The sequence below is a fragment of the Hetaerina americana genome, unplaced genomic scaffold, assembly GCF_022747635.1.
Source record: "Hetaerina americana unplaced genomic scaffold, ioHetAmer1.1.p SCAF_2, whole genome shotgun sequence".
Classification (NCBI taxonomy): Eukaryota; Metazoa; Arthropoda; class Insecta; order Odonata; family Calopterygidae; genus Hetaerina; species Hetaerina americana.
This window is the reverse complement of record NW_027286763.1, coordinates 83118432-83142707: the sequence shown is the minus strand read 5'-3', so window position 1 is coordinate 83142707 and position 24276 is coordinate 83118432. Positions and strand designations below refer to the sequence as shown.

At 41.7% G+C, this 24276-nt stretch overlaps 1 protein-coding gene across 7 annotated transcripts in view; it reads right to left on the bottom strand.

The window, feature by feature from the left end:
* The window catches only part of Wdr62 (WD repeat domain 62), a 446434-nt gene that overhangs the window by 47040 nt on the left and 375118 nt on the right, over nucleotides 1-24276 (bottom strand). For all 7 annotated transcript variants that reach the window (XM_071585661.1, XM_071585668.1, XM_071585662.1 and 4 more), the window contains one exon: nucleotides 154-369. In XM_071585661.1, coding sequence (XP_071441762.1) covers nucleotides 154-369 — 216 coding nt within the window. The remainder of the gene's footprint in view (nucleotides 1-153; nucleotides 370-24276) is intronic.

Sequence of the window (24276 nt, the reverse complement as noted above, 5' to 3'; positions counted from 1 at the left end):
ATATCTAAAGGGACCATCATATAAATCAATCCTTGAAGTAGAGAAATTTGCTTCTTTAAACTAGCACACATCTATTCCTCACATCAGTAACCAGTTACAATGAATCAATTACTCTACAGGAGCCATATCATTAAAACCAACATGTTCCCTTACCTTTGATGAGCGAGAATATTCTAAGTACCAAAACTTGACGTGTCGGTTGCCGACTGTGACGAAGTAACTTCCATTTTCCGCAAAGGAGACAGCCTTTACTTTGGCAGACACTTTGTTTGACGCCACCTTGACACCACCACGCCAATCCCATACATTGACTATCATGTCATGTTGCGATCCCACGGAAACCACATATTTATGGTTGGGGGAAAATGCCTGAGGAAGAATAAAAAAAACAATAAATAATTTCCAATTGACAAGTTTTGGATTAACATAAAAATAAATAATTTAACATAGAAAAAAGACAACACGACCAGTCCCATTGGTAACATTACCAAAGAAGGGAACGTTATAAGGTGAAATTGCTTGGAAAGCACTCCCAGAGGACATATGGGTGGATGAAATTTCAATTACAGCATAAAATAAGAGAAATTAAAAAAAATATTTTCAATAATAGGTGAAATAAACATTCCTGCCCTTTACATTACCATCCATTAATCTTTGTAGTTTTAATCACTCCATTAGCCTACATGCCTTACCATGACTACAAATTTTGCACTAAAACAAAAGCACACAAGAGTTCAGGAAGTAGAGAACTCACAGAGTCCCAACTGATTTTATGTTGAATAAATAAAATATAAAACATTCATTGCAACATGATTGCAGTCGCACACATACGTAAGCACATTTTTCTGAATTGCTATCATCACTATGTAGCCCTTATTAGCATGAAGAAATTAATGCTGTTGCTTTTACATTTGAAATAACAGATGGCCAAAAACAAAAATTATAAATTCATTTTTGTCCACTTTCTCTCATTTTGCTCAACTTTTTGCAGCCAGATAAGAAAAATCCCATTGATCAGAATAATCAACAATTTGTGGCTTACTATGATAAGTTCAAGTATAACTTTGGAGAATTTTCCATGATGGACAATATTAGCTGGACCAAATTGCAGCTGGATATTCAGAGGACACGGTAATTTTGGGAAAGAACTAAGACTGATGACCAGGTGCTTCAAGTAGAAGAATAGTATCTCTCAAAATAAACTCCTAGTAGAATATGATGAGGTTTGGCTGGGTTGCTAAATCTTCACCAGTGGCTGAAATAAACTTGTACAACCCACCATTCGGGAAGAAAAATCAACAGTTCTGTGGAAAGTAAGACACAACACCATGATCATCCAATCAAGTCAGGTTCCAATGGGAAAACAAAAGAGGCAGTTGAAATCTAACTCCTGTCTTGATAACCTAATTATTAATTTTCACCGAGTTACATTCCACTGCTATAATTAGGTTTTAAATGAAAAAGTAGGTATGTGATTGCCACATGGACTGGAATGTATGGGCAATTGAACGACATCATGGCAGTCCTTGAGTTTGTATTTAACAGGGGCATCTGTTAGCTACAAGCCTGTACATCAAACTTCTAGCAATTATCATACTTTTATGCATTATTGATCATTTTAATAAATCATTTCACCATAGGTATTGAATTAATAAAACAACCATTGAATGAATTAAACATTTCTATTTAAAATTGGTATATCTTTCTAGCAGCCAAAACTTAGCTAAATATGTAAAATATCTAAATATGTAGAATATGTAAACTTAGAAATATGCAGCTAAATATGTATTAAAATTAAAACAAACATGAGCATTATTTTTCTGTTTACAAATGAAGCTATATGTACTCGTAGAGGAAGTTTTCCGAGATAAGTATTTATTTCCACACAGATCACTAGAGTTTCAATACCCACAAAACTTGTACCAATCAATATAGTTCCTGATCCACCTGATCAAAGTTGAAATCCAATATCTGAGCAAACGGTTATGTTTCTCTCGCCTTTCCTCAGGGACTCAACAACTGATTTGACTTAACCCTCTGAAGAAGAATGGGGATTCTGCAACCCAAGTCCAAAGTCATTAGGAAACACCCATTGAAAAATCCAACCAGAGGGACACTGGCCCCAAAAATTGAACAACTGTGACTGTCACTTTGACATTAAAACATGACAAATAGCAACGTAAATATGAAAAATAACAAAGGAGTACTTTGGCACTCCAGGAAGTTGAGGAATGATATTTAACAATGCAGTTTACGACACACTTAAAATTTGAAAAAAAGCAATGCCAATGAAAACGAAGACGAAAGGAAAAAGGGAATGTGTGAGGAAATATTCGGGGATGGCTTCCGAAATATGCCAACTGCGACATAGAGGTGTCAGAGGAATTCAAAAGGCATGCGACAGATGCACAGGCGCATATGACGTGACCATGCCGCTTAATATGGCGCGCACCGCCGACGGCAGCACAGGCGTGACAGGAACATGATCCGCCTTTTGTTCGGACGCGCGCCGCTCGAAAAGCAATGGAACCGACAATTGAGAATGATGATGGGGGGTGGGCGCAATGGAGAGAAGGGCCCCGCGAACCGTCCCTCACGACCGAACCTTGGGCCTTCGCCGATGAGATTGTGGAAACGAGCCGAATGGGTCGCCGCCGGTTAAAAGTTGCGAGCTTAGGAAAGCACCTCCTCCTCTCCCGCACCCCAGCGAGTCACGAAATTCGCCTGGATGTGATGTAACTATAACGCAAGCCGTTCTGCAAAAGGTCTCGAGCCGAGAGCGGTCCACCCTTCAGGCGAGCGGGTAGCGCTGGGCTGGGAGGAAATGAACGAAAAGTGGCGGTGGGATGAAATAAAGGGGCGTCGAGCAAACAACACCGCATCCCGGCTCAAAATCCGCGCACCGTGACCTCCCTGGGACGCGGGGAAAGAAATTTGGCCCGTGGCCTTAGGATAACATTGAGCCGAGCAAAACAGGAAAGGATGATTTGACTAGAGCTTCATGTTACCACCACAATTATCAACCCTAAGTTCGGTTTGTTATTTGATGGTAGAGTTCACCCAGTACTACGCCCGACGGTGTGTGAAATTCACACTTCAGGGTAATGGTGGTGGGGGGGGGGTTCCTTTCCCTGTGCCGCCGTTGGTTTCCCAGAAAGATGTGGCGCCCGAAAATATCACAAATTTCGGGAGAAGCTGATGGAGTTCGGAGGTGTTCCTGGGAATCAAATCAGGCCAGCGCTCTACCCGCTGGACTACCACGTCCCTTTTGTGTTTCATTAAATTAAAAATTACAATTCATCCTCTTACCCACGGTATGTCTTCAAAATCTAAAGATCACAGAAACGATTATTACGTTTCTAACCTAACATAGCTGACCTTTCAACCTGGGACACTACTGGCTCCTTACGTATACTGCAATGGAAGTAAAAAGTCTTGCGTTCATAAACCCTAATTCCTTGATTTCCATGAAACGGGTGATGCATGATTATAATTGAAGATGTTAGCCGCGATAACCCCAAATTATAGTAGTACTACCCCGTTTTTTTTCAATTATAATCCCAATTCCACTATCCCCTCCCCCAAAATTAATTAATATCATGGGCATAGTATTACGAAGCACTACTATTTAAGTCAAGGCACCCGGAGACCAAGGAATGCGGTGTCACAACTAATGCTACGAATGCCCCGTTTTTTAAATCTACGAGAGTTTGAATTCAATTTCAAAGTAAATTTTAACACTAACTGGTTATTGAGGGTAAAAACTAGCAGTCAACTTCTGAAGGCGCAACTTCAGAAGTTTGCTTTAAGAATACTCGTGAATCCGCAAGGCATTTTGATCAGTATAATTAGAGTATGTCAGATAATTACCCCTGGGATATTTTTTATGAAAAAACTGTTCCGTGGAAATCGTAATGTAATCGTGGGTTGTACGCGATTGGATGACTGGAATGAAGGTCCGATACTCGAACAAAGAGCAGTGATTAAACGCTCCCTGGCCATGTGCCTCGGGCGGCACAATGGCTGGCAGGCGCCAACATTTTTAACGAGTGGTGCACCGAACATCAATTCGCATAGGACACATTTTCTGGCACCACACGTAGTTCCGCATGCAGCCCAAGGTGCCGGTATACCGTGATGCGAAGTTTGACGACAAATATAGTACGTTTTTTCCTTAGGGTATACTTTGAATGTTTTATTTAAAAACATTTGAAAGATTAGTGGTGATGAGAGCATTGGTCAACAATAGGAAGCAATCATCAATTACGGCATTATGAAGGACAACTAATGAATTTTGACAAAGACGAGGAGTTAAAACTATCTATTTCAATGTTCTGAAACTTACGCAATTTAAATCTGCAAAAAGTATTTCTTTTTCGCAAAATTCGACAATTGGCGGCTCACGGGTAGATCGCTTCTGGCTGCTCCACCGGAGGATATAGCATTTAACTACAGGTGAGTACTCTTCTCAGCTGAACCTCTAACGGACCTCGTAGTATTTAGGAAAGATCCCGCACTATTGGGAAAGCTGGCTGCCCAATACACAAATATTTACCGGCTCTGTACAAGGCACTGAAATTTATAAAAGTTTCCGCTACTACGACTTCCAATTTATTATTTATTTTTCAATTAACTGTCGCTTTTTCCTTCTTTAATGCTCGACTGATTAGCCACCGTGTCTGTCGGCTATTTAACCCTCGAGTTCTCCAAAAGGACTAAATTTCTAGTTAGAAATATTCAAAATTTTATATGCTTCTAATGATTTATAAAATTTAGTCTATCTTCTAAATCAGTAAGAATACACTTGAAACCAAATCCAAGATCTTTAAAACCACAGTAAATCCGATTCAAACATACATTTAGGTTAAAGTACCTGGAACCGAGTCTTCATTGAACTATACTAATTCACACGGCTAGCAGACCTTTCATATCCAAGAGAGTTTTGGAGCATGAAGCCAGCCGAAAAAATCGCTGAATTTGTTAATGATGAATTTTAAACACATTCAAATTTTACCAATGATTCTCCATTTTCCACAAGTGACTCGATTTCAATACATTTCACATCCAAGAACGTTTGAGAACATGATGTCGACCTAAAAATTCTTGCCAAATGTAAACGATGGTGGTCGAGCTTGTTTTTCTCAGAAATGACGCATCGGAAAAGATTTTAGTTTGGAATATATACATTTTATACCTTTAAATCGGTGCATCGATGGAGGACATACATATTGGCGACATTTTAAACCACCATGGGTTTCCCTTATTGTTTTAAAACACACAGATCAACGAGGTCGTTACAGTCTTACCCCTTGGGTGCTCAATCCTCTCATTGGTAGTAGTAGTAGTATTTAGGGGAGGCGACCGACAGCCGAGGTCATTTGCGCCATAGGGGATGGACTGGAAAGGATCTAGGGTGGAGAGAAACCCGGCGTCGGTATTAGCCTACTCTTTACGAAAGACGCCAAGGTGTCCGCAGCTTAACGTCCCATCCGACGGACGCCGTACTCACTCAAAGTGCCCTCCACAAAGCACCTCAAGTAGGGATCGAGATACTTCTGAAAAATATTCAAAACCGCCGGGATTTGAACCCGGGCCCTCTGGGTGGGAAGCCAGTACGTTAGACCCCGCACCATCTCGACCCCCCCCCCTCTCATTGATCCTCGGCAGTCTTCCAGGGGGCTGTTTCCTGCTCTTATTCTCAATTCTGCGTAAATGAGAATAAGCTAGCATTTTCCATTATTTTTTGGACATTCCTTCCTCAAAATCTCTTCCTTCTGACATTTTTTCCAAAATTGTCTTCATCGAGCTCTCGTGACGTACGAGGTGCCTTCAAGTTTTAAGGACTCGTAATTTTTTCTGACAAACTACTTACACCGGAGATTTGAATCTTCTGTTACTTTTCGACATAATCTCCATGCACACGCTTTTTTCAATAACGAAGCCATGATTACATGGTTGCCGAGAACGCTTCTGCAGAATGAGTCTCCTTTTCCCACTGGAAAATTGCAGATGGTTGGGTTCGTTGGCTCACGACTTATGACCTCCTTTGAACTTTCGCACCCACGAACGCACATTTTATACGCATCCATGACTCCATCACTGCAGGTCTCCCACTCAATTGCCGATTAATTTCGATTGGGGTGTTAAACCACGGAGGTGAAGAGAAATGATGATTATCCGCTACTCCTGTACATTAAATACGTCATTCAAAGTAGCCCTAGCGGTAACTATACGAACTCTGTGCATTGTAGGTACGAATTTGGGATATCCAGAATTCGAAGGCACCTAAAATTATACATATTTTTTATTAAAATTTTCCACCTGTTTCTCATATTCCTCAAGAGGGAATTGGGAATTCACTTTTCCCCAACCCTCTAATAAATTTATTCATTAGGTATTTTGTCTTTACAAACGATATTTAGCATCGCCCTATAATATTACATTAGCGGTTACAGCACAGATTCAGTGCAACCTAAACCAACCAAACATGGACTAAAGTTCCTTACGTTTCGTGTTACCCCGACAGGAAGTCGCACGCCACACCCGACAGATAAAAACCGATCAGTTTTCAACAGCCACGGATCACTCGAATCTCACTCAACAAAATTAACACCATACCGCAATCTATAGCAGTCACTCAGTGCCCTCAGTGAAGATGATGTTGCCAGTGACCTTTCACGAAATCAAAAGAATCGCATCGTGACTAAGTTTTAAATGTTAGCCTTGCTGGAACCGGCGTTTACACAATGAAAGCGAACCTGAATGAAGTTGGAAAATGCCAATCTCAGAAGGGAAATGCATCGGGTTTTCGTTTGGAGAGATTTCACGGGAATTTGGAAACACTCTTTGGAGTTATCCGTCCCCTTGATTAATGTAAGTCATAATGAATTGCGCTTCTATGAACTCGCCAAGAGTTATTCACTATACATCCTGCATCGTTTTCACGACCGAATACAGCCTGACATCTACCCCCATGATTGCGGGGACGCTGTGAGAAGGGTCGAAGTATACGTCTCCCATATAAATATCCGCGTGGGTATAGAGAAGACTCCCTTTTCGAGGAGAGTGGCGTTAAGGTTCTCTTCAACCTCGCTGCCTTTCCAATGGGAGAGATTCTGAAGTATATTCGCTTGTCAACCAAAAAAAGAATGCACGTGGCCCTCGGCCATCCAATCGGCGCATTGTGCTGACTCCTCCAACTACGACGACAATAGCTCTCGCACTATCTACACACACACACACACACACACACACACCTGAGAGCGAATTAATGAGGGGAGACAACGCTATTGACCTGGTTATCGTTTTGGGTTGTCGAGAAAGCCAGTGATGGACCTCACGATTTCTTCTTAGAGCCGAAGCGAAGGATCTGAGGGAATTTCAACGAGGGGACACTGATTGAGGTTTAGCTCCAAAGAAACAGAAAATAATAGCTACACGGAAGTAGCCAAATCAGCGCTCTTGAGAGTGCACCCGACTCACTCAAAGTTCGATACTGCTATGACTGACAGCTGAGGTCATTTGAGCCATTAGGGAGAGGATGGAGGGCGGAAAGAAACCCGGCGTCGGCTTCAGCCTACTTTCAACGAAAGGCGCCAAGACGTCCCATCCGACGGACGGCGTACTCAAAGTGCTCTCCACAAATCACCTCAAGTAGGAATCGAGATACCACTGAAAAAGATCTGCTGCCGCCAGGATTCAAACTCGGACCCTTTGGGTCGGAAGCCAGCACATTAGTCACCACACCATGCCGTTCCCAATCGCTATAAACTACTGACTGGAATTCTTCCATTTCATACTATTGCAACCCAATGCATTAATATTTTTAATAATTCATCAATTTAGCATTTAATTATTTGGTACTCGGCAAATGTGATAAAAATGTGAAAGATAAATGTTACCTTTCGCTAGTTAGGCCTCATGAAGCTGGATTGATTGCCAACGCGTGAAGCGTAGAGATTTTAAAAAATTTTATGATCAACTTAGTAGCGTATCAAAATTATTAGAGGAGATAGTCCAGGAATTACTCACGGAGGGAAGGTTAACTACAGATTAAATCACTTGGAAGGTTTCTTTTGCGATAATGTTGAAAATGCATAATACCATATCGTACTACGGCAGGCGAAATCATACCAGTAAAATTAGAGAGATTAAGTTCAGAATAGATAAATTAAAGTTGCCATTTTTCCCACGATAAGGGATCAGAATAATGTTGTCTGACCACGGTAGGGGTAAAAATTAGTCCGGTGTGTATTCACCCCCTGCCACACACCTAAGCGGTAGCTTGCAGGACACTAAAATCCAAAAAAATACTAAATTCTGACATGTTACAGAAAACCAAAACGAATGCGGGGAGGTTCGTAAAGCAATTGAACATAAATGAAATTCTACGGACACTATGTGCTCTCAAGCAAAGCGCTGATTGAAATACAAATATGAATACACTTAACGCGTGAAAAATCACAATGCCTAGTGTCACTATCGAATGGCATTAATGAGCTCCGTTGAGGTGAAAGACGTTGATTTAAGGATCACCGTGCAATAAAACTCCACCAGAGTTGACTGGGGATAGTCTATTTCCAGTCGAAAACGAACGAACGGCGCAGTTGGCACAGCAAACGCGCCACCGCACTTTCTGTTGGAACTCGCAGCTCGATCCATCAACGTAGCACAAAACATCAACGGCGCCAATCGTCCGCGGAAACCTCCATCGACGGTTGAGGAACGCCGACCGACCTCTTTCCGAGACTGAAAAATCGCTTAATATTGGCTCCATGAGAAGGGAAGCGGGGGAAAGGCACAAGGGGCAGCGCTATTTCACATTTACTACGAGCAATAAATGTGGATTCGGTACAGGCAGCAGACATGTGGAATACACGACTTAAAATGTTTTTGAGTAGTAGCTTAAAGGTCATCAAGTGAGCTCACAAAGTGAACCCTGAGAATAAATGCACAACGCCGTGATCTTTTAAGGAATGCAGCACTTTTAAGCATTATTTAAGGTAACAATCCTGTGCATTACATTTAAGCTCCGGTTTATGATGTCTCGTTAAATCCAATCGTAGGCCGACGTGAAAGTTAACTTAACGTTGAGATTATTGACAAATCCGATTATATTAACAAATACTAATAGGATTGGCTGATTATTGAATTTAAACATTGTAACCATAGTAACCTCGTCTGTCAGTTATTGAGCTGTATAATGGTAAGCTTTGAACTAAACTCGCGGTCATAAAACTCAATTTTCGCCTTAGCCTGAAGCTAATTTTTATCACTTTAACGCTGTATTGATTCACAGTGCCTCCTGTATCTATTTTGTCTTCATCGACTTCATCTCAACAACCTTCTTAGGTTCCTCACCAAGCGCAGTAGTTCTCAGTATGTGTTTCCTGTTCCATTTTTGTCATTCTCCGCCATACCAACAACTCAAAAAAGCCTCAATCTACACAAATCGTCTCCGCTCAATAACCCAATTTCGGAATATGATACAAATACGATCCATGTGAAAATGTTTACTAATATTTTCTTCATATTTGCTCAAGATTCATATGAATTAAGAATTAGATAATGTACCAATAAAATCCATTAATATCGAGAAAAGATCTAACAAGAAAAAGCACTGGGTAGAGGTTTTACGTAGAAAGTAGAGTGAGATAACCTCCAGTCACGAAGAGAGGAAGCCAAAATGAAAGTTGGAAAGGTAAGAGGGCACTCGAGTTAACTTCTAAAACCCTTGGAGAGAGAATTAAGAAAGCCCCAACTATTTCGCCGGATAAGTCCACCTGGATAAAATAGGATAAGTCGCCAGGACGGAATGATTTTTAAGTCTTTTCTCCCTCACTCAATTGGCGTTCAGAACGAGTATCCCAACATTTGAAAACAAAAATAACTGTAACCTGGCATTATTATTACGAATACATTTGAAGGCTGGTGTCGCAGTACCCTCCGCGGCACGCACCTACGTGGAGATGGAAGGGGTATATCGTAATGCAGAACGAAATCGCCTCGATGGATTTTGTAGACACTTGTAGCGAACAGTCAATGCAATTAGATTTTTTCAATTCGATAAGAAGAATAGCATTAATCCCACTTGGCAATGTCCGCCTACTAATTGACAACGCTTAGATGGATTACGAGTATTTTAATCCTAAATTATCAACACGAAGACATGCCATATGCTTTTCATTTTTTCAAAGACATAATGAAACGCGTTAATAAATCAATACAGTTGCAAACTAAAGGGATCGGCATCCTTTAACATTCCGTCGCGCGAGTACGTATGCATGCATAAACTCGTAAAAGCGTATGGTGAGCGAGGGCCTCATAGGAGAGAGGGCGGGACTGGTGCCGAGGGCGAAGTGGGACGCCATTCCGCCCGGCGATGGATCATCGACATGCCACTTCTCGCGCAGACGCGCACAATGGGACGACCGGCACCCATGATCGGCCGACGATGCCATCACACGGGCGCTGCGGAAATGCGAAGCGATGGGCGTGGGAGAGCGATCGGCCGGCGGTCGTGGAAAACGGTGGGGGTGGCGTTATCGCATCCGAAGGATGGGGCCAAAAGGGAGTAACAATGGAACCCGAGAGAGGAAGCTCCAATGGCGTGAAAAAAAATATTCCCGAGCCTCCAGGCAGAGGCGGCCGTTCTGCACGAGAGCACGCGGATCATTTAGTCGCCTCCACGGCTGAATGTAAATCGCGTCCATCCGAATTCGAGACGAAGGCATACGGTGGTACGGAGGGAGAAGTCAGAGGAATGAACTTGAACCGATGGCAACGAACAGTTTTTTCGGACAAGTAAGTCAGAGCACGGACGAGTAAATAAGTACGTGCGAGTATGTTTTCCATCTAAGATTCCGTGCGAGGAGAGATGAGTTGACTCGTCGATTGAGGATTCACAGCCATTCTTTCTTTAGCTTTCCTCAGAACAAATTACTATAACCACTAGGTGTTTATTTTGGAATATCTCACCTCTTCAGGCTTATATGCTATGGTTCGTAGTTTAAATTGCATAAAGGGAGTGGACGTATGAGGAATGGTAAACCGGAGCCTGCTGATATTAGAGGAGAGAGTTAGAGTTAAAAAGTCATCAATCGAATATTTAGGTAAATATGTAAAGAAAACCCAAGGAAAAACTTTAATCGGGAACGTAGCTTTGTACGATTCAGAAACTTGGCAAGTTGAGACGGGAGAGGCGTATGGAGGCCTTCCGAGATGTGAGTGTGGAGAAGGATGGAAAACAAACGAAATTATAGGCATGGTAGGGGAAAAGAGACAGCTGCTGAGAGAAATTTGAAGATGGCAGGACAAGTGGATGCAGGAGATTCAATGAGATACTGAAAGCGATAATAAGAGTTGGGAAAGCGAGGCAGAGACAGGAAGAGAGTGGGTCTTTTGGGTGGCATACAGGGAGGCAGAATGTATACATAACTAAAGGAGTTTTTAATATGTAGAACGATGTCAAAGGATATTTCGTGTCAAATTAGTTAGGACTTAGAGGAGTATTATAGGGTCCATTTGTTTCAGTTTCCATCAAAACCTGTCAATATGCACGCAGACCACCACTAACAATTAAATATATCAGCAAAATAATTAATATTTCCTACACATCATTGCATGCTACAAATAATAATTGTAAAACGAAATTCTGATATTGGGAACATATTGTTTCGAAACTATTACTCTATGAGCATATAGAATATTGCTTCAAATCTGTCGTTTTATTCCATACCAGCTCACTCGCGATTGGATAAAAGAATGCTATGCTAAATTTAAAACATAATACTCTTTTGAAACACTGATTACTTCCCGATTTTCCAATCATCATCAATAAAAGGAAGGTGGTGTTGCAAGGCTAAATATTTGATTTTAATTTCACGATGGTAAAAAATACGTCGACTAATAGAAATGAGGTATTCGTATTCGCAAATTAATACACTATTTCCTCCACTTAAATTGAAGCCATTAAATTTCACCATATTTCACCACGTTATTTACCATACTAATTAAACTGAAATTAATCTAAACAAAAGTTCTGTAGCCTTTGCATCAATGCTGCATAGTTTTTTTTCGCAACAGGCAGGGGAAATACATCAGACTTTTAACATATTTAAATAACCATATTCCTCGCCACTTGCTTATTTCTGCCAATACCCTAAATCCCTCATTTCCCAGGCTTATTGCAATCCTTATCACGGTACAACCTGAAAACGGAACGTAAATCTAACAAATATTTCCTCCCCAAATGTTCCCACATTTGCCTTCTTGCGTTTAATACCCGTGAGTTTAAATTTTAAACGCGAATTCCTTTTCTCTTCGCCCCCAATCCTCCTCAGATTGAAGTACTCCCATTGCCCTACTTCCCCTCTATCCCTGTATCCAAATCAATAACTCTTCGACCCACTCTTGGAATGAGAACTGCGACGGACTGGTCACTATACGGTGATGGAACAAAGGTCTCTGCAGAGGCACGATTACGTCAAAGGTCTAGAACTTCGTTATCCCCCGCAGTGTAGAACTCCATTGTGTTTTGGGATAAAGAATACTTTCTTCGTCCCGCCGACGACATTGCGATATAGCTCGGCGGAATTGGATTCTCATTAATCACGGTTCCCGGCACACAAAGTCGTGACGTGGGAAACTCAGTCCTTTTCGTGAAGGTTCCCAGGCCGTGACATTCGATTACCTATCCGGAAAAAAACCGTTAAAAATCCATAAGATGACCTGTTTCACACGATTCACCCGAAACACAAACTGGGAGAACCCCTCAGAAAGACAAAAGGCAGGATAGGCACAGCTTAAAATATGTAACCGAGTTGAATGATTTTTTTTTGAATCACGAGAATTGGAAATTTTTTCGTGGTTGGTGCTTCACGGAAGCTCTTGTCTGGAATCACGAAGAAATCAAAAACGTCCTGCACTGCACCTGCCTGTCATAATTTGTCTATATTTGATCATGGTGCATTTTATACAGATGTCTAGCTTTATACCATTTTTACTTTTACAAAGGATGCTCTTTTAAGTCAGAGGGCGTTTCGCTCCGTTGACAAAACTCAGTTAAGTAGTACATCTAATGTCTGCCACAAGTAATCATAGCAACCATCTCATTCGACCCAGTTCACCTGAAGACTCCGCCAATCCTTATTTAAAGCGGTTACACCAGTATCAGAGATGCACCTTGAAGGTCATGAGTTATTCTAGTGTCACCGTGATATTCCAAAGGAATTTCAATGCTCACATTTTACACAGCTACGAAACTCCTACCTACTTCATTAGACGAGCATTTCTCATTATGTCATCACTACGGTACGTTTTCATCCGTCGCCGCCGCCAGCAGAGAGGAGTTTCAGAGGGTTCTTGAGGCACTCCATCCGAGCGAAATACAAATGCTACGATCACCTAAGGTCACACTAGAGAGAGCAAAAATAACTGCCGGCAGCCACAAGTCCCGAAAAACTATTTAAATAATCTATTCCGGACTGCAGCACAATCGAATGAGATTACAGTCGAGCTTGAATCTTTATATCCAGGCAGTCGATTGGCTATCGCTCAGGGCCACTTCAAGCGACACCCACGCCGCGGTGAATGGAATTCCGCGGGGTGGAGTCCGCATGGTCATCGCTGGCAAGTGGCGAGTGCAAGGAACACGAGTTGGAAAGGCATTTCACCAATTCTAAGATCATTTATTTAAGTGAATGTAAGGCCATTAGTTTACGCAGTTCGACGTCGTAATTTTCCACCGATTTATTTTTAAAGTTTCATCAAAAGTTACCACCGTCCTTCCATGTGCAACGACTATTTAGAGTTTGGGAGTAACTTTCGACTACGCTCTGATTTCCTCTTCACGTATCGAGAACAACGCGCAATTTCTCAAAGCTGTAGTCACTACTCATTCTATCGGAATTATTCTACGTGTATATTTCAAGCGTCTCCGTTGTGTACATTCGCTGGACCCGTCATAGTTTCGTCTTTCAAAATTTTAAAGCGTACAAATAACGGTCCAGTGAGAATGATCATTAATCCATCAATACTTGACAGAAAGATTGCATAAATTTTACATTTTTTCAGTTTCCGTCGAGAAGTCTCGTTCGAATTGTTGTCTCCTATATTCAAATAGTTAATTTGTTGACTACGTTACCTCGTCCTCCATGGCATTCTGTACCGACCTTAGCAGTATTAGAAGGAACTCATGTTATACCAGTATCAATACTTTATTTACTGTTATAATGTGGTGGCCACAACAAATTTTATAAGGCTTATCAATTTAAAATCCTACAGAATAAATCAGACATAAGTAATCAAGGTCGACTTAAGCTTGTGGAAATCATTTATAATTTAAGATAGAAGTTATATTTAGTTAATCAAGTACTTGTACCTGAATATTCCGAGGTACGCAATGAATTCAGTTAAAATATACAACTAACTCTCATAATTTACAGAATAGTATTGGTATATTTGAAATATCAGTAAAACTTTTAACCATCTAGGGTTTTCAAACCCTCTTATGCTGCCATAAGAATTCTATCATGTAATATTTCCCTTTTTTTCTTACTTGAACATGTTACTATTATATTTGGAAACTGATTCTCCTTTATTTTTTTCCGTTCCGACTTTTCCATTCCTAGAGGTCAATGGGCAATACAGCAATCAAATCCGAAGTGAATGCGTGAACATTTCTTTTTACCGCGCTCCAACTCATCGACCAAACAGGCAGCTATATAACGATTGCGACGATGGGTGGAATAAAAGATAGGATCCACGACAGTTTCCCCCAGCCGAGGGCTTTCATTTCATTTTTTCGATAAGCTATGCACTCACTGTACTATGTTAGCTCACCTTCCGGAAGTGCGCCCGCCAAAGGACTTTAAAATCAGGGGCTACACGCAGCGGGATGATACATGAACCTCATGCCACTGGGTAATTCCATTATTATTTCTATCATTTACATCACCAAGTATTAAATTATAAAACCATTATCCAAATATTAAAATATAAGTCGAACTGCAATTAAAGGCAAAAAGAATTAAATAGCTGAACTAATTTCCAATTTTATTCGCCTTTCCCTTCACACTTAAACAAACGAATATATGACGAATATAACGACTACACGATAGGTATTCATAGGCGGAAATGATGTTGATAGATAATATTCGCCAACAGCTGCCGATCTCAAAAAAAATCAACACCAATTTTTTTATTAGGGAAGTAGAGTGTCAACAGTATGACAGAACCTGAAGTATGACAGTCAGCACTAAGTGCGATATGCTGATTCCTTTAATAACACGCGTACCATATTACGTGCACGCTTTCAAAATTTATTAAATGTCCTCCACAAAAAAAGTGAATGCACAAAATATCGACTAAATTTCAACGACAAATGTCAAACATTAGTAAATGTTATCGCCATGATAAAATAATTTAAATCCCATTCATTCGATGCACTAGAATTATCCCGCTCGAGAAAAGAAGAATCGGAGCTAAGATCACCACGAGTTGACTAACTATTATACATATAGAAAATATAGACGGTAGTTCTCTGCCGGATAAATTTATCCACTCAGTTGCCGAAGCACGCTTGGCCTCTTTGACCAAATAGAGAAGTGATTCTTCCATTGGAGCACTCATCTGCCTCAACGTCGCCGCCCTCGCACGTACTGAACATCGGAGAGGCGAATCCTGCATCGAAATCACCTATGGAGCCAAGAGAACCTACATTGCTTTTCTTCGGGTCGACGGTGATATAGAGATGAGCATCGAATTGGTAGTGGGGTCGTGGGAGTTAGAAAAAAAACAGCTTGCGGACTACGAAGCCGCACCTCCGTAGTTAAAAAACTCGCTCTCGTGAATAAAGCGTGTTGCACGGGGTATTCCTTGCTTTCACCGAGGCTGTACAAATTGAAACATCACGACAAGAGACGCGAAAAGGAATCCGCGGGGAAAGGGACGACATCCGAGTGTGGACATTGAGGCGAACTTGAATGCCATTGCAAGACGAATAACAGGCGCCCGAATTCCGTGCTCTCGTTAGACGAGCTATCCAACAAGTTTTCAACGGTGCCCGAGTTGTTCCATGAAATGTTCCACTGGTTTCGGCTCCTTGGGATGAAATGCGCTCCATGATTTCGATCTTATTTTGATAACCAGAATGGATGTTTGCTTGATAAATCAAGTCTCACCAAATAGCATTCTCATTTTCACCCACAGTCCAAATTGCCAAGATAAAATGTTTTCGTCTTAGCCGAAATGCCCAAACATAGTGCATATTAGTGCGGAATGCGTTATATACCTAGTTATATAACATCGTTTTCATTAAAAATGATGATGATAAGATCTGTGTTTAAGTTCCACATTTAAGTAATATCGTCGAAATATCTATTTATTAAAGAAACGCGGAAAACACGGTTCTCTGTTAAGAACGGGTCAAAAAGAAGAACTATAAATGACCCCGTTATATGCCTTCTATGGTATTCGCCTCAACTTTACGGAATTTCAAGATGAATTGTGAAAAATTAAAGCTTCGCAAGTTCCACTGAATTTTACTTGAAACGACCGGTTTCGTCGAACATTCGGCATCATCAGTTGACGAAACCGGTCTTTTGAAATGAAATTCAGTGGAACTTACACAGTTTTTATATTTCACAATGCGTTGTTACACATACCCGTGTTAAAGATTTCTGCTGGAGAATGGCGCCTAGTAAATTCTTTTTCGATTAAACTTCATCATCGGCCGTTGAAACTAATAATGGATGTCTCTGCTCCTTCGATAGTGATTTCAACGCCCGTAAACCACCGTCACGACTAAAGGAATCGAAGTGACAAAATTCGAGTGACGGTCAAACGACTAACTTTGCATACTACATAGAACTAAAGCGCAGCAAGGCTAACAGTATGACGAATTACTTAATTTTCGATCCAATGTAACATTTTTAACATTCACGATTGGAAATAATTCACATCACAAACGAAACCTTGATGGAGCGTGCACTAGAAACTGGGAAGGGACTGAACTCACAAAAAAGCACTTCCTCCAACAACCTTGAGTGAAGAAAAGAACGTAGTGGCGTACCAATTCGTCAAAGGCGTGAAAGCGTTATTTTTACGGCGATGCACATTAAGTACTTTAACAACGGAGGCGATGCGGGAGGGTTTTCGCTAAAAGTGGGGCGTGGCAGTCTCACGAGGAACCCAAGACAGTAAACCCTAAGCCGTGCCATTTACCCGGGTGAGAAGCATCGACCACGGGAAAAAAAAGAATCGCCGCTTAAACGGACCGCAGATGTTTGGACGGCCGACGGAGAGAGGAGTAGGCAATGAATTTCGATTTCGCGATTACGGTCGCTCGCTTTCTAAACTCTCCTAATTTTCCCATAAAAAGATTGGAAGGGAGAGAGCGTTCCCTCCAGCTCGCGTCTCCTTCCCGAGGCTGGAGAGGACGGGACGACTCCGGCCACCACCTCCGGAAAGGAAACAACCAGTTCCCAGGACGTCGATGCACGTAACGGCGGGCACGAAGAATCTGCTCACGCTCGCACGCACGAGATTAAAAAGCCACTCCACCACGGCGTGCCCGACGCCTCGCAACGTAATTACTCCACAAATTACATTTCGGGAGGAATTATTTGAGGGTGCACTACCGCTTGCAGTGCCAGAACGGCACGTTGTAAAGCCGTTCGCCTGGGACGAACATTCATGATAAATCATCCGCAGGCGATCGAGAGAGAAATAAAAATTGCGCAGAACACTATAATTCACAGGAATATGGATCCGTTATCAAGGATGTCGGTGTGCTACTTTCGCCGGTCCATAGGGAACCCTCAAATTTTGGAAAACGCTCACCTCTAAAATGGACAGGTACTAAAGACGAATTCGACTGAAGATGAATTATACAAATTATTACGCTTTCTTTTTCTTTATCGTGGGGTTAGATCCAATGATTTTTGATACGCTAAGGAGGCTCGAGATGCCTCACAGAAGGAAAACAACATCGGCAAAACCGAGTGAAACCGTTTTAAATCTTTGGAAATGATCTTCATCCCCTAGCCAAGAGTGAGATGATACACGCAGTACATGGAATAACTACCTTTTAGCGAGATTCTAGAAATATCTCACCGTTTACACTTTCGCCTGATGAATCGTGGTACTCGAACACTTCCTCAGAATCAAAACAGCAAAATTCCGATTTTGGACCACACCAGAGGTGGTAGAGCCTCCGAACAGTTACTGTATTACCCCGGGTTCGAGTCCCAGTCTTGCCAAAGATTCACATCTGCTGAATTCTCGTACGGACTCTCGTTCTGTCTAGCACTCACCCCCGGTACATTTACATTGGTACTGTTCACATGATTACATGTTTTTGAACATTCAGACATCAGAACAATTGCACTTATAAAGGAAGGCTAAAAATTCATAATGCCTCGGATGATTCAATAAGTATAGATATCATATCAGTTTTATTGCAACGCGCGCTGAAATTCACGCGTGTAAATTAGGTATCGAGAAATTATTTTCCCTGCTCCCTTCGGTATTCTATCGCAGGTCAATGAGGGTCATCAACGATTTCTCACTGGCCGACTAGACCGCCCGAGTAACTTTTCTCCGAGAAAACTTCAATGGAATCCTCCAAAACAAACAAACAGTCGGAAAAAATCTATGTAACTTCATAAAGTTCCCACCTAAACGCCGTAACTAAGAGAATAAAAAATGCAATCAACATGCACACTCTTACATTTCGTCGCTTTATTGAATCCAACCAAATTCTAATAAGGCCAACCAATTACTTTCTTCTACTGGCAGATCATTAGATAGATTATTACATCACCTTTCGATGACTACTCATGGCGACAAACATTACGAAATTAAATATAAGTATATCAAGCATCAAATAAAACTCTTGGAATGTCGCTCCAGAATATGACTCGTACAATAAGGTTCCAAGTTCATTTATTCTAACACCTCGTTAGCACACAATTGCAACTTTTTTGCTCGGACCAAAAGAAATCATACATAAAATAGTCAAAACCCATCCCCAATAAGTTACATCTACATTTGCCCTTCCAATGTATGTATAGAGGTGCTGTCACCGATTTACACATCTATTCCAGCGATTAAATGATAAAACTTCACTTCGAAATGTCTCAAGCTCCTTAACTATCCGCGAAAGGAGAAAAAAATTATTATACATATCCCAAATAGTTCAAATATCGCTAAACAGCGCCTTAAATCATTTCCAGATTATTCCGTCAAATCCCTACCCCAACATTAATAGCACTACGAAAAACATCTACGATTTTTAAGCTTGTAATAACTGTTTTCTCTCTCGATCCGAATACTGGAAATCCGCGGGGTAGCCAGGCCGCCCCATTATGGAGTGAGCACGGTCTCAAAGCACAGATCAAGAGTGTGACATCCGGTTCTAATGGCGAGACAAAAAAAACTCGCATTGGTCGGTGATGACGATGGCCAAGGTTCTGGAAAACTGGAACTTGCTGCCTCACAAGTGGCAGGAACGAATGTTCAAGTTTCAAACGACATTGGATTTCGAGCAGGAGAACTATTCCTGCGCAGGTGTGCGTAAATAAGTTCTTGCACGGGTTACAATCTGCGGGCCCGCGAAAGTTACCGCGTCCTAACAGCTGGGTCGATGGAAATTAGATGAGGGGAATGTCTTGCGGTTCACATCTTCATTATTTCATCTAGAATTAACAAAAAATCATCGACAAGATTCGTGAGATCGAGCATTTGAATTATCACCGCAGAATTCGTCCTGAAATAAGACATTAGTTATTAGAACAGGCTGCACTCTTTTGTGACCCGAATCGAAAAGAGGCATATTTTTAAATAATCGACTTCATAATCCCTTCATGGTCGGGTTTAGTCAGTCAAGTAGCGCAATCGCCTGCAGACCCAAAGGTTGCGGGTTCGAGTCCGGCCTTGGGCATGGGTATCAAGTCGACAGTTTGACCCTAGAAACAACTAACGACAAGCCTATGAGGATCCCATGAACTAAAGGACCACCAGATAACGTCCGGGCCGCAAAGTTTTTCATTACTCGCGGCGCTAATAGATGAAAGCCGTCCCCTATATCCCAAGGCGATAGCCGAAGCTCTTACGACACTTATAATCGTAGTTCACCCACTTCCATCACAAAGGTAAGAATTCGCTCAACGCGCCTAAAGAGGCTCACAGATCGCTCGATGATATTAACGTGGACATAGACTGCATTCTTAACGTTTAGATAAGTACTTGAAGTTTTAATGTCACGAACATACCCTCTCAGTAAGTTCAAATTTATTTTCAGGAGTTCTTTCGTGATGACGTTGTTAAAAAAAAGTGACCTAAATCCTATCTTGGTCATAAAATTCATTTAAGAAGACCGGGTCACTCGGACCATGATTCCGGGCATCTCGCAACGAAGAATGACTCGTATCGTACGTGAAGAAGAATGAGATACTATTTTCCCCTCGAAGTTGAATGTTACTACCAATTAGAAGCAAGTGTGGCGTGAAGCACTTTTAAGGCACGGTGATTAATAACAGAAACACGCGCTATAGCGTGAAATGGTAATGGGATGAAAATTAACCACGCTGCGCAAATAATACAAATGGGAATTGGAATAATCATGCCGCAGTGTTTTCAATTTAAAATAAATGGGAGAGATTCTTTTGCCTTTAACAAGACAAAATTAGCACAATAAGCACTTCCTCCAGGTCGTCACGTGCGAATGTCTTCGAGTTGCATCGTGTCAAGTCGGTCCGCACTGAATACTGTATGGTAACTTAACGGGTACGATGCTGTCTTTAATGGAAAGAGCTAAGCCACGATTAACAACAACGTAGGCCCTTAAATACAGGTGATGATCCTGTACTATGTTTAGGGGTGGACTGTACAACGAACGGCCCAAAAACGATGCCACAGAAGATGGTACAAATTTTCTTAGCAAGTGAAGCGCCGAATAAAGTTTGGAAGGAGATATTCGACGGAGATTTACATAATCCTCGTAATGATTCGCTAACTTTCATCAGTGATTATATCGTATGACCACGGGTGGCAAAAATCATCCTTCTTTCTACTGAAAGGGGATCCCGAAATTTTTTATTAGACCATCGCGGAGGCGACGTTTACCAGGGAAAGAATACCATTCACGAAGCACGACGCCGGAATGAATCTCTTTGGTTAAATGCAACCCCCCACCCGCAGCGAATAAATGCCAAGGATGATGACGAGCTTCGTTTCAAGAGCACTCCGCAATGCTTTTCCGGGGAGTCTATTAAGGAAGTAAGGCACGTCACCCGATCGGGTAGGTTGACCCTACTTACTGTCACAGGAGACGTCACGACAACAATTCGAGACGTGAAATCTCCCTCGAAATGGAAGCCACGCGCCCGTCCACAAGGTTGGCGTGCGAAGGCTTGCCTTGCTGTGCGGTCCAGATTCAAAGAGCTTGGACGCCCGTTTCCGTGGATCCAAATAGGGAGAGCCTGCTCGGAGCACGGGAAACGATTCGAGCGGAGGACGGAGATGTTGAGCAGGAAGGCGAGAGCGAAGGGATGTGGGAGGGGGGGGGGAGAGAGGAAAGAAACGGAAAGGTCGGCGGGAGAGGTGAAAACAGAATGACAATTCACTGCGAGCGTTGGATTAAACCGTTCACCCTTGAGCCATGGCTTCCCTACCTCGTGACCCCGCCATCAACGCCCGTTCGGCCCGCCTGATTATAAAGGAGACGTTTTGAAACATAATCCGGAGTTTGCCGAACTAAATGACAGCCTCTCATCGCACAGGGATGTGAATTCCACGGATCAGTGCCAGATTACTCGGGATACCTATATCGATTACGCAAGTCGAAACTAAACCAAGGCCTCCCTTTTATTTTTTATCAAAGCATTTAACACAATCCTTAACTACCTCCTGCAAAGCATCGCAATTTGAAAATACAATTTAACAAGAGAAGAGTCATGACAAGTTTAAATAATTGAAATGAAAATATTCGTGAAAAGTATATATTACAAACGGAAAGAAACGATAGATCTTCGAGACATGGACGTATTAAGTAGAAGACTTGGCGTGGAGGCGAGAGGGTTGTAGGAAAAATCCAAAGGAGACAGGAAACGCAGATGCAAAGCATCTTAAGCAGAGATGGTATGTAATAGAATGCTAGTCAGTTTAAGTTTAGGGTCTTCTCCTCTCGCAAATCTCCTGAACTCAAAAATGTTTCTTGTAGTAACTGTTTGTTGGAGGCTTGACTATGAATTGATTCGTATTATAATGAACAACTCTAAATTTGCCATTTCACCATTTTTTCAGTTGGACATGACCCATGTTTCGACATTCAACGTCATCATACGACCTGATGAAAACGTTCAACGCCAAACCAGAGTCGTGTCTAAATAAAATACTGTGAAACCAAAAATTTATAGTTTTTCATTACAAAAACGTTCTTGGAGATCAATCCAGTCAAGGAGAAAGATTTTTCTCACCGAAAACATTCGCGTTTTTAACAGAACAGAACATACCCCACTGACGTCCTTAAAGAGTCTCCACGTCGTCTCGCCTATTGTCATATCTGCAATGCTATGCTTCTCCTCAATGGCTATCGCAAAACTCGAAAACCACATTTGATATTTCCGACTCTTTCAGAGCGCTTTTCCCCACATCGCTCCGCAGGCAAACTATCAGCAGAAGCGCGTGCAAGATTAAAACACTTCTGCTATCCTGTGCCAGCCGCAACCCACACATCACGCCATAGGAAGCTGGATGAAGTGGGATGGATTATTCTGATGGAAATTCATCGAACCATCACCGCATTGTAGATACTGGAAGGCACGTCGCAGCGGCGCTCTGCCCGTGGCCTCTTTCTTTCAATTCCAGCAAAGCGCTTTCTCCGTGAAACATTTCCGCAGACAATTACCGGGAGGCTTCCTAAGCAAGCAATTGCTTTCATTTGACAGTGTCCGCAAGCACAGAAAAAAAAATCATCTCCCCACGTTGCAGGCCCTCAAGGTCGATGGTTAACAGCGCTTTCCCTTTTACGCACCGAAGCTTATGGCCATAACTCTTTGAGGTTCCGATGGGGAAGGTTACTACTATATAATACGAAGAGGGTCTTATAAGGTTCACCGACGGCGAGGTCGTACCCCAACAGCAAGATACATACTCTTTAAGGCGAGGCGTTCGACCTCTCCCTCTAAGTACCGAAAGGCAATACGGCTTGAATAAAGTCATGGAAAGGGGCAGATGGTATTGTCAACATTTCCGGATACGCATATTTTCCAAAACTCTTCCAGATACTAAATAATTCACTTGAACCTGACGAAAAATCCTCAATCTAATGGGAGGAAACTTGATACCTAAAAAGAGTTAAAATTACTTCAATACTAGTAAATCTCAATTCAATCACAATATGCTGCGGCCACTAGCAACACATTTAATCCAAAGACAACGAAACCTCACTGCTTACAATTGGTTTTGGTTTCATGGAATTCATCCGACTCTCAGGAAATAGAAGACATAACTTGCGTGGCTGTCTTAAAAAAGCTCATTTCCCAATGTTTTCGTTAAATTCCGTTCATATTTTTTTTAACTTTTAAAGGCCTGTATTGATTGGTGTGTAGGGCCATTTAGCCATTAGAGAAGGGGTCAACGCCGAACGATACAGAAATGAATCCTATTCGATTCCAAGTCCATTTCTTATCGTAGTATTATATGGAGCTGCTAAACAAAAGCCTAATACCTACATCGCATCAAGATGTAAACTTAGTTTTCGCTTGGACGAAATCCAACATCGTGTCTCGATACAAAAACATTGAGATAATGTGAACACAACAATTTTGGACAGGAGACAATATTAAAACAATCACGATATCGCACAAAAAGAGACAAGAGGAAAAGTTGTGCATAAAATGGACGCATCGTAAGAAGTTTCGCTGATCAATAAAAGTAAGAACCGTTAGAAAATACACTTCTCCGATGAATTTAAAAAAAACTCTTAAAACAACATCTAATAGTTTAATGCATTGTGTCATCATCGCCTGATTATGAAGGAACACAGGGAAAACTTGAGTCGTTTGCAAGTTTTGAAATACAATGAAAGCCGAAACTTTAATGGCTATTCGTAATGTTTAAATTATAAAAGATAACGCCACATAAAACATGACTCCAAGTCCCATACAACCAACGTGAAGGCATTTTGACATGTGGATGCAATGTTGAATGCACTTTAGCCCAAAAAAAATTATCGCAAAAACAAAGAATCAATTAGTGTACTTGGCGCGACAA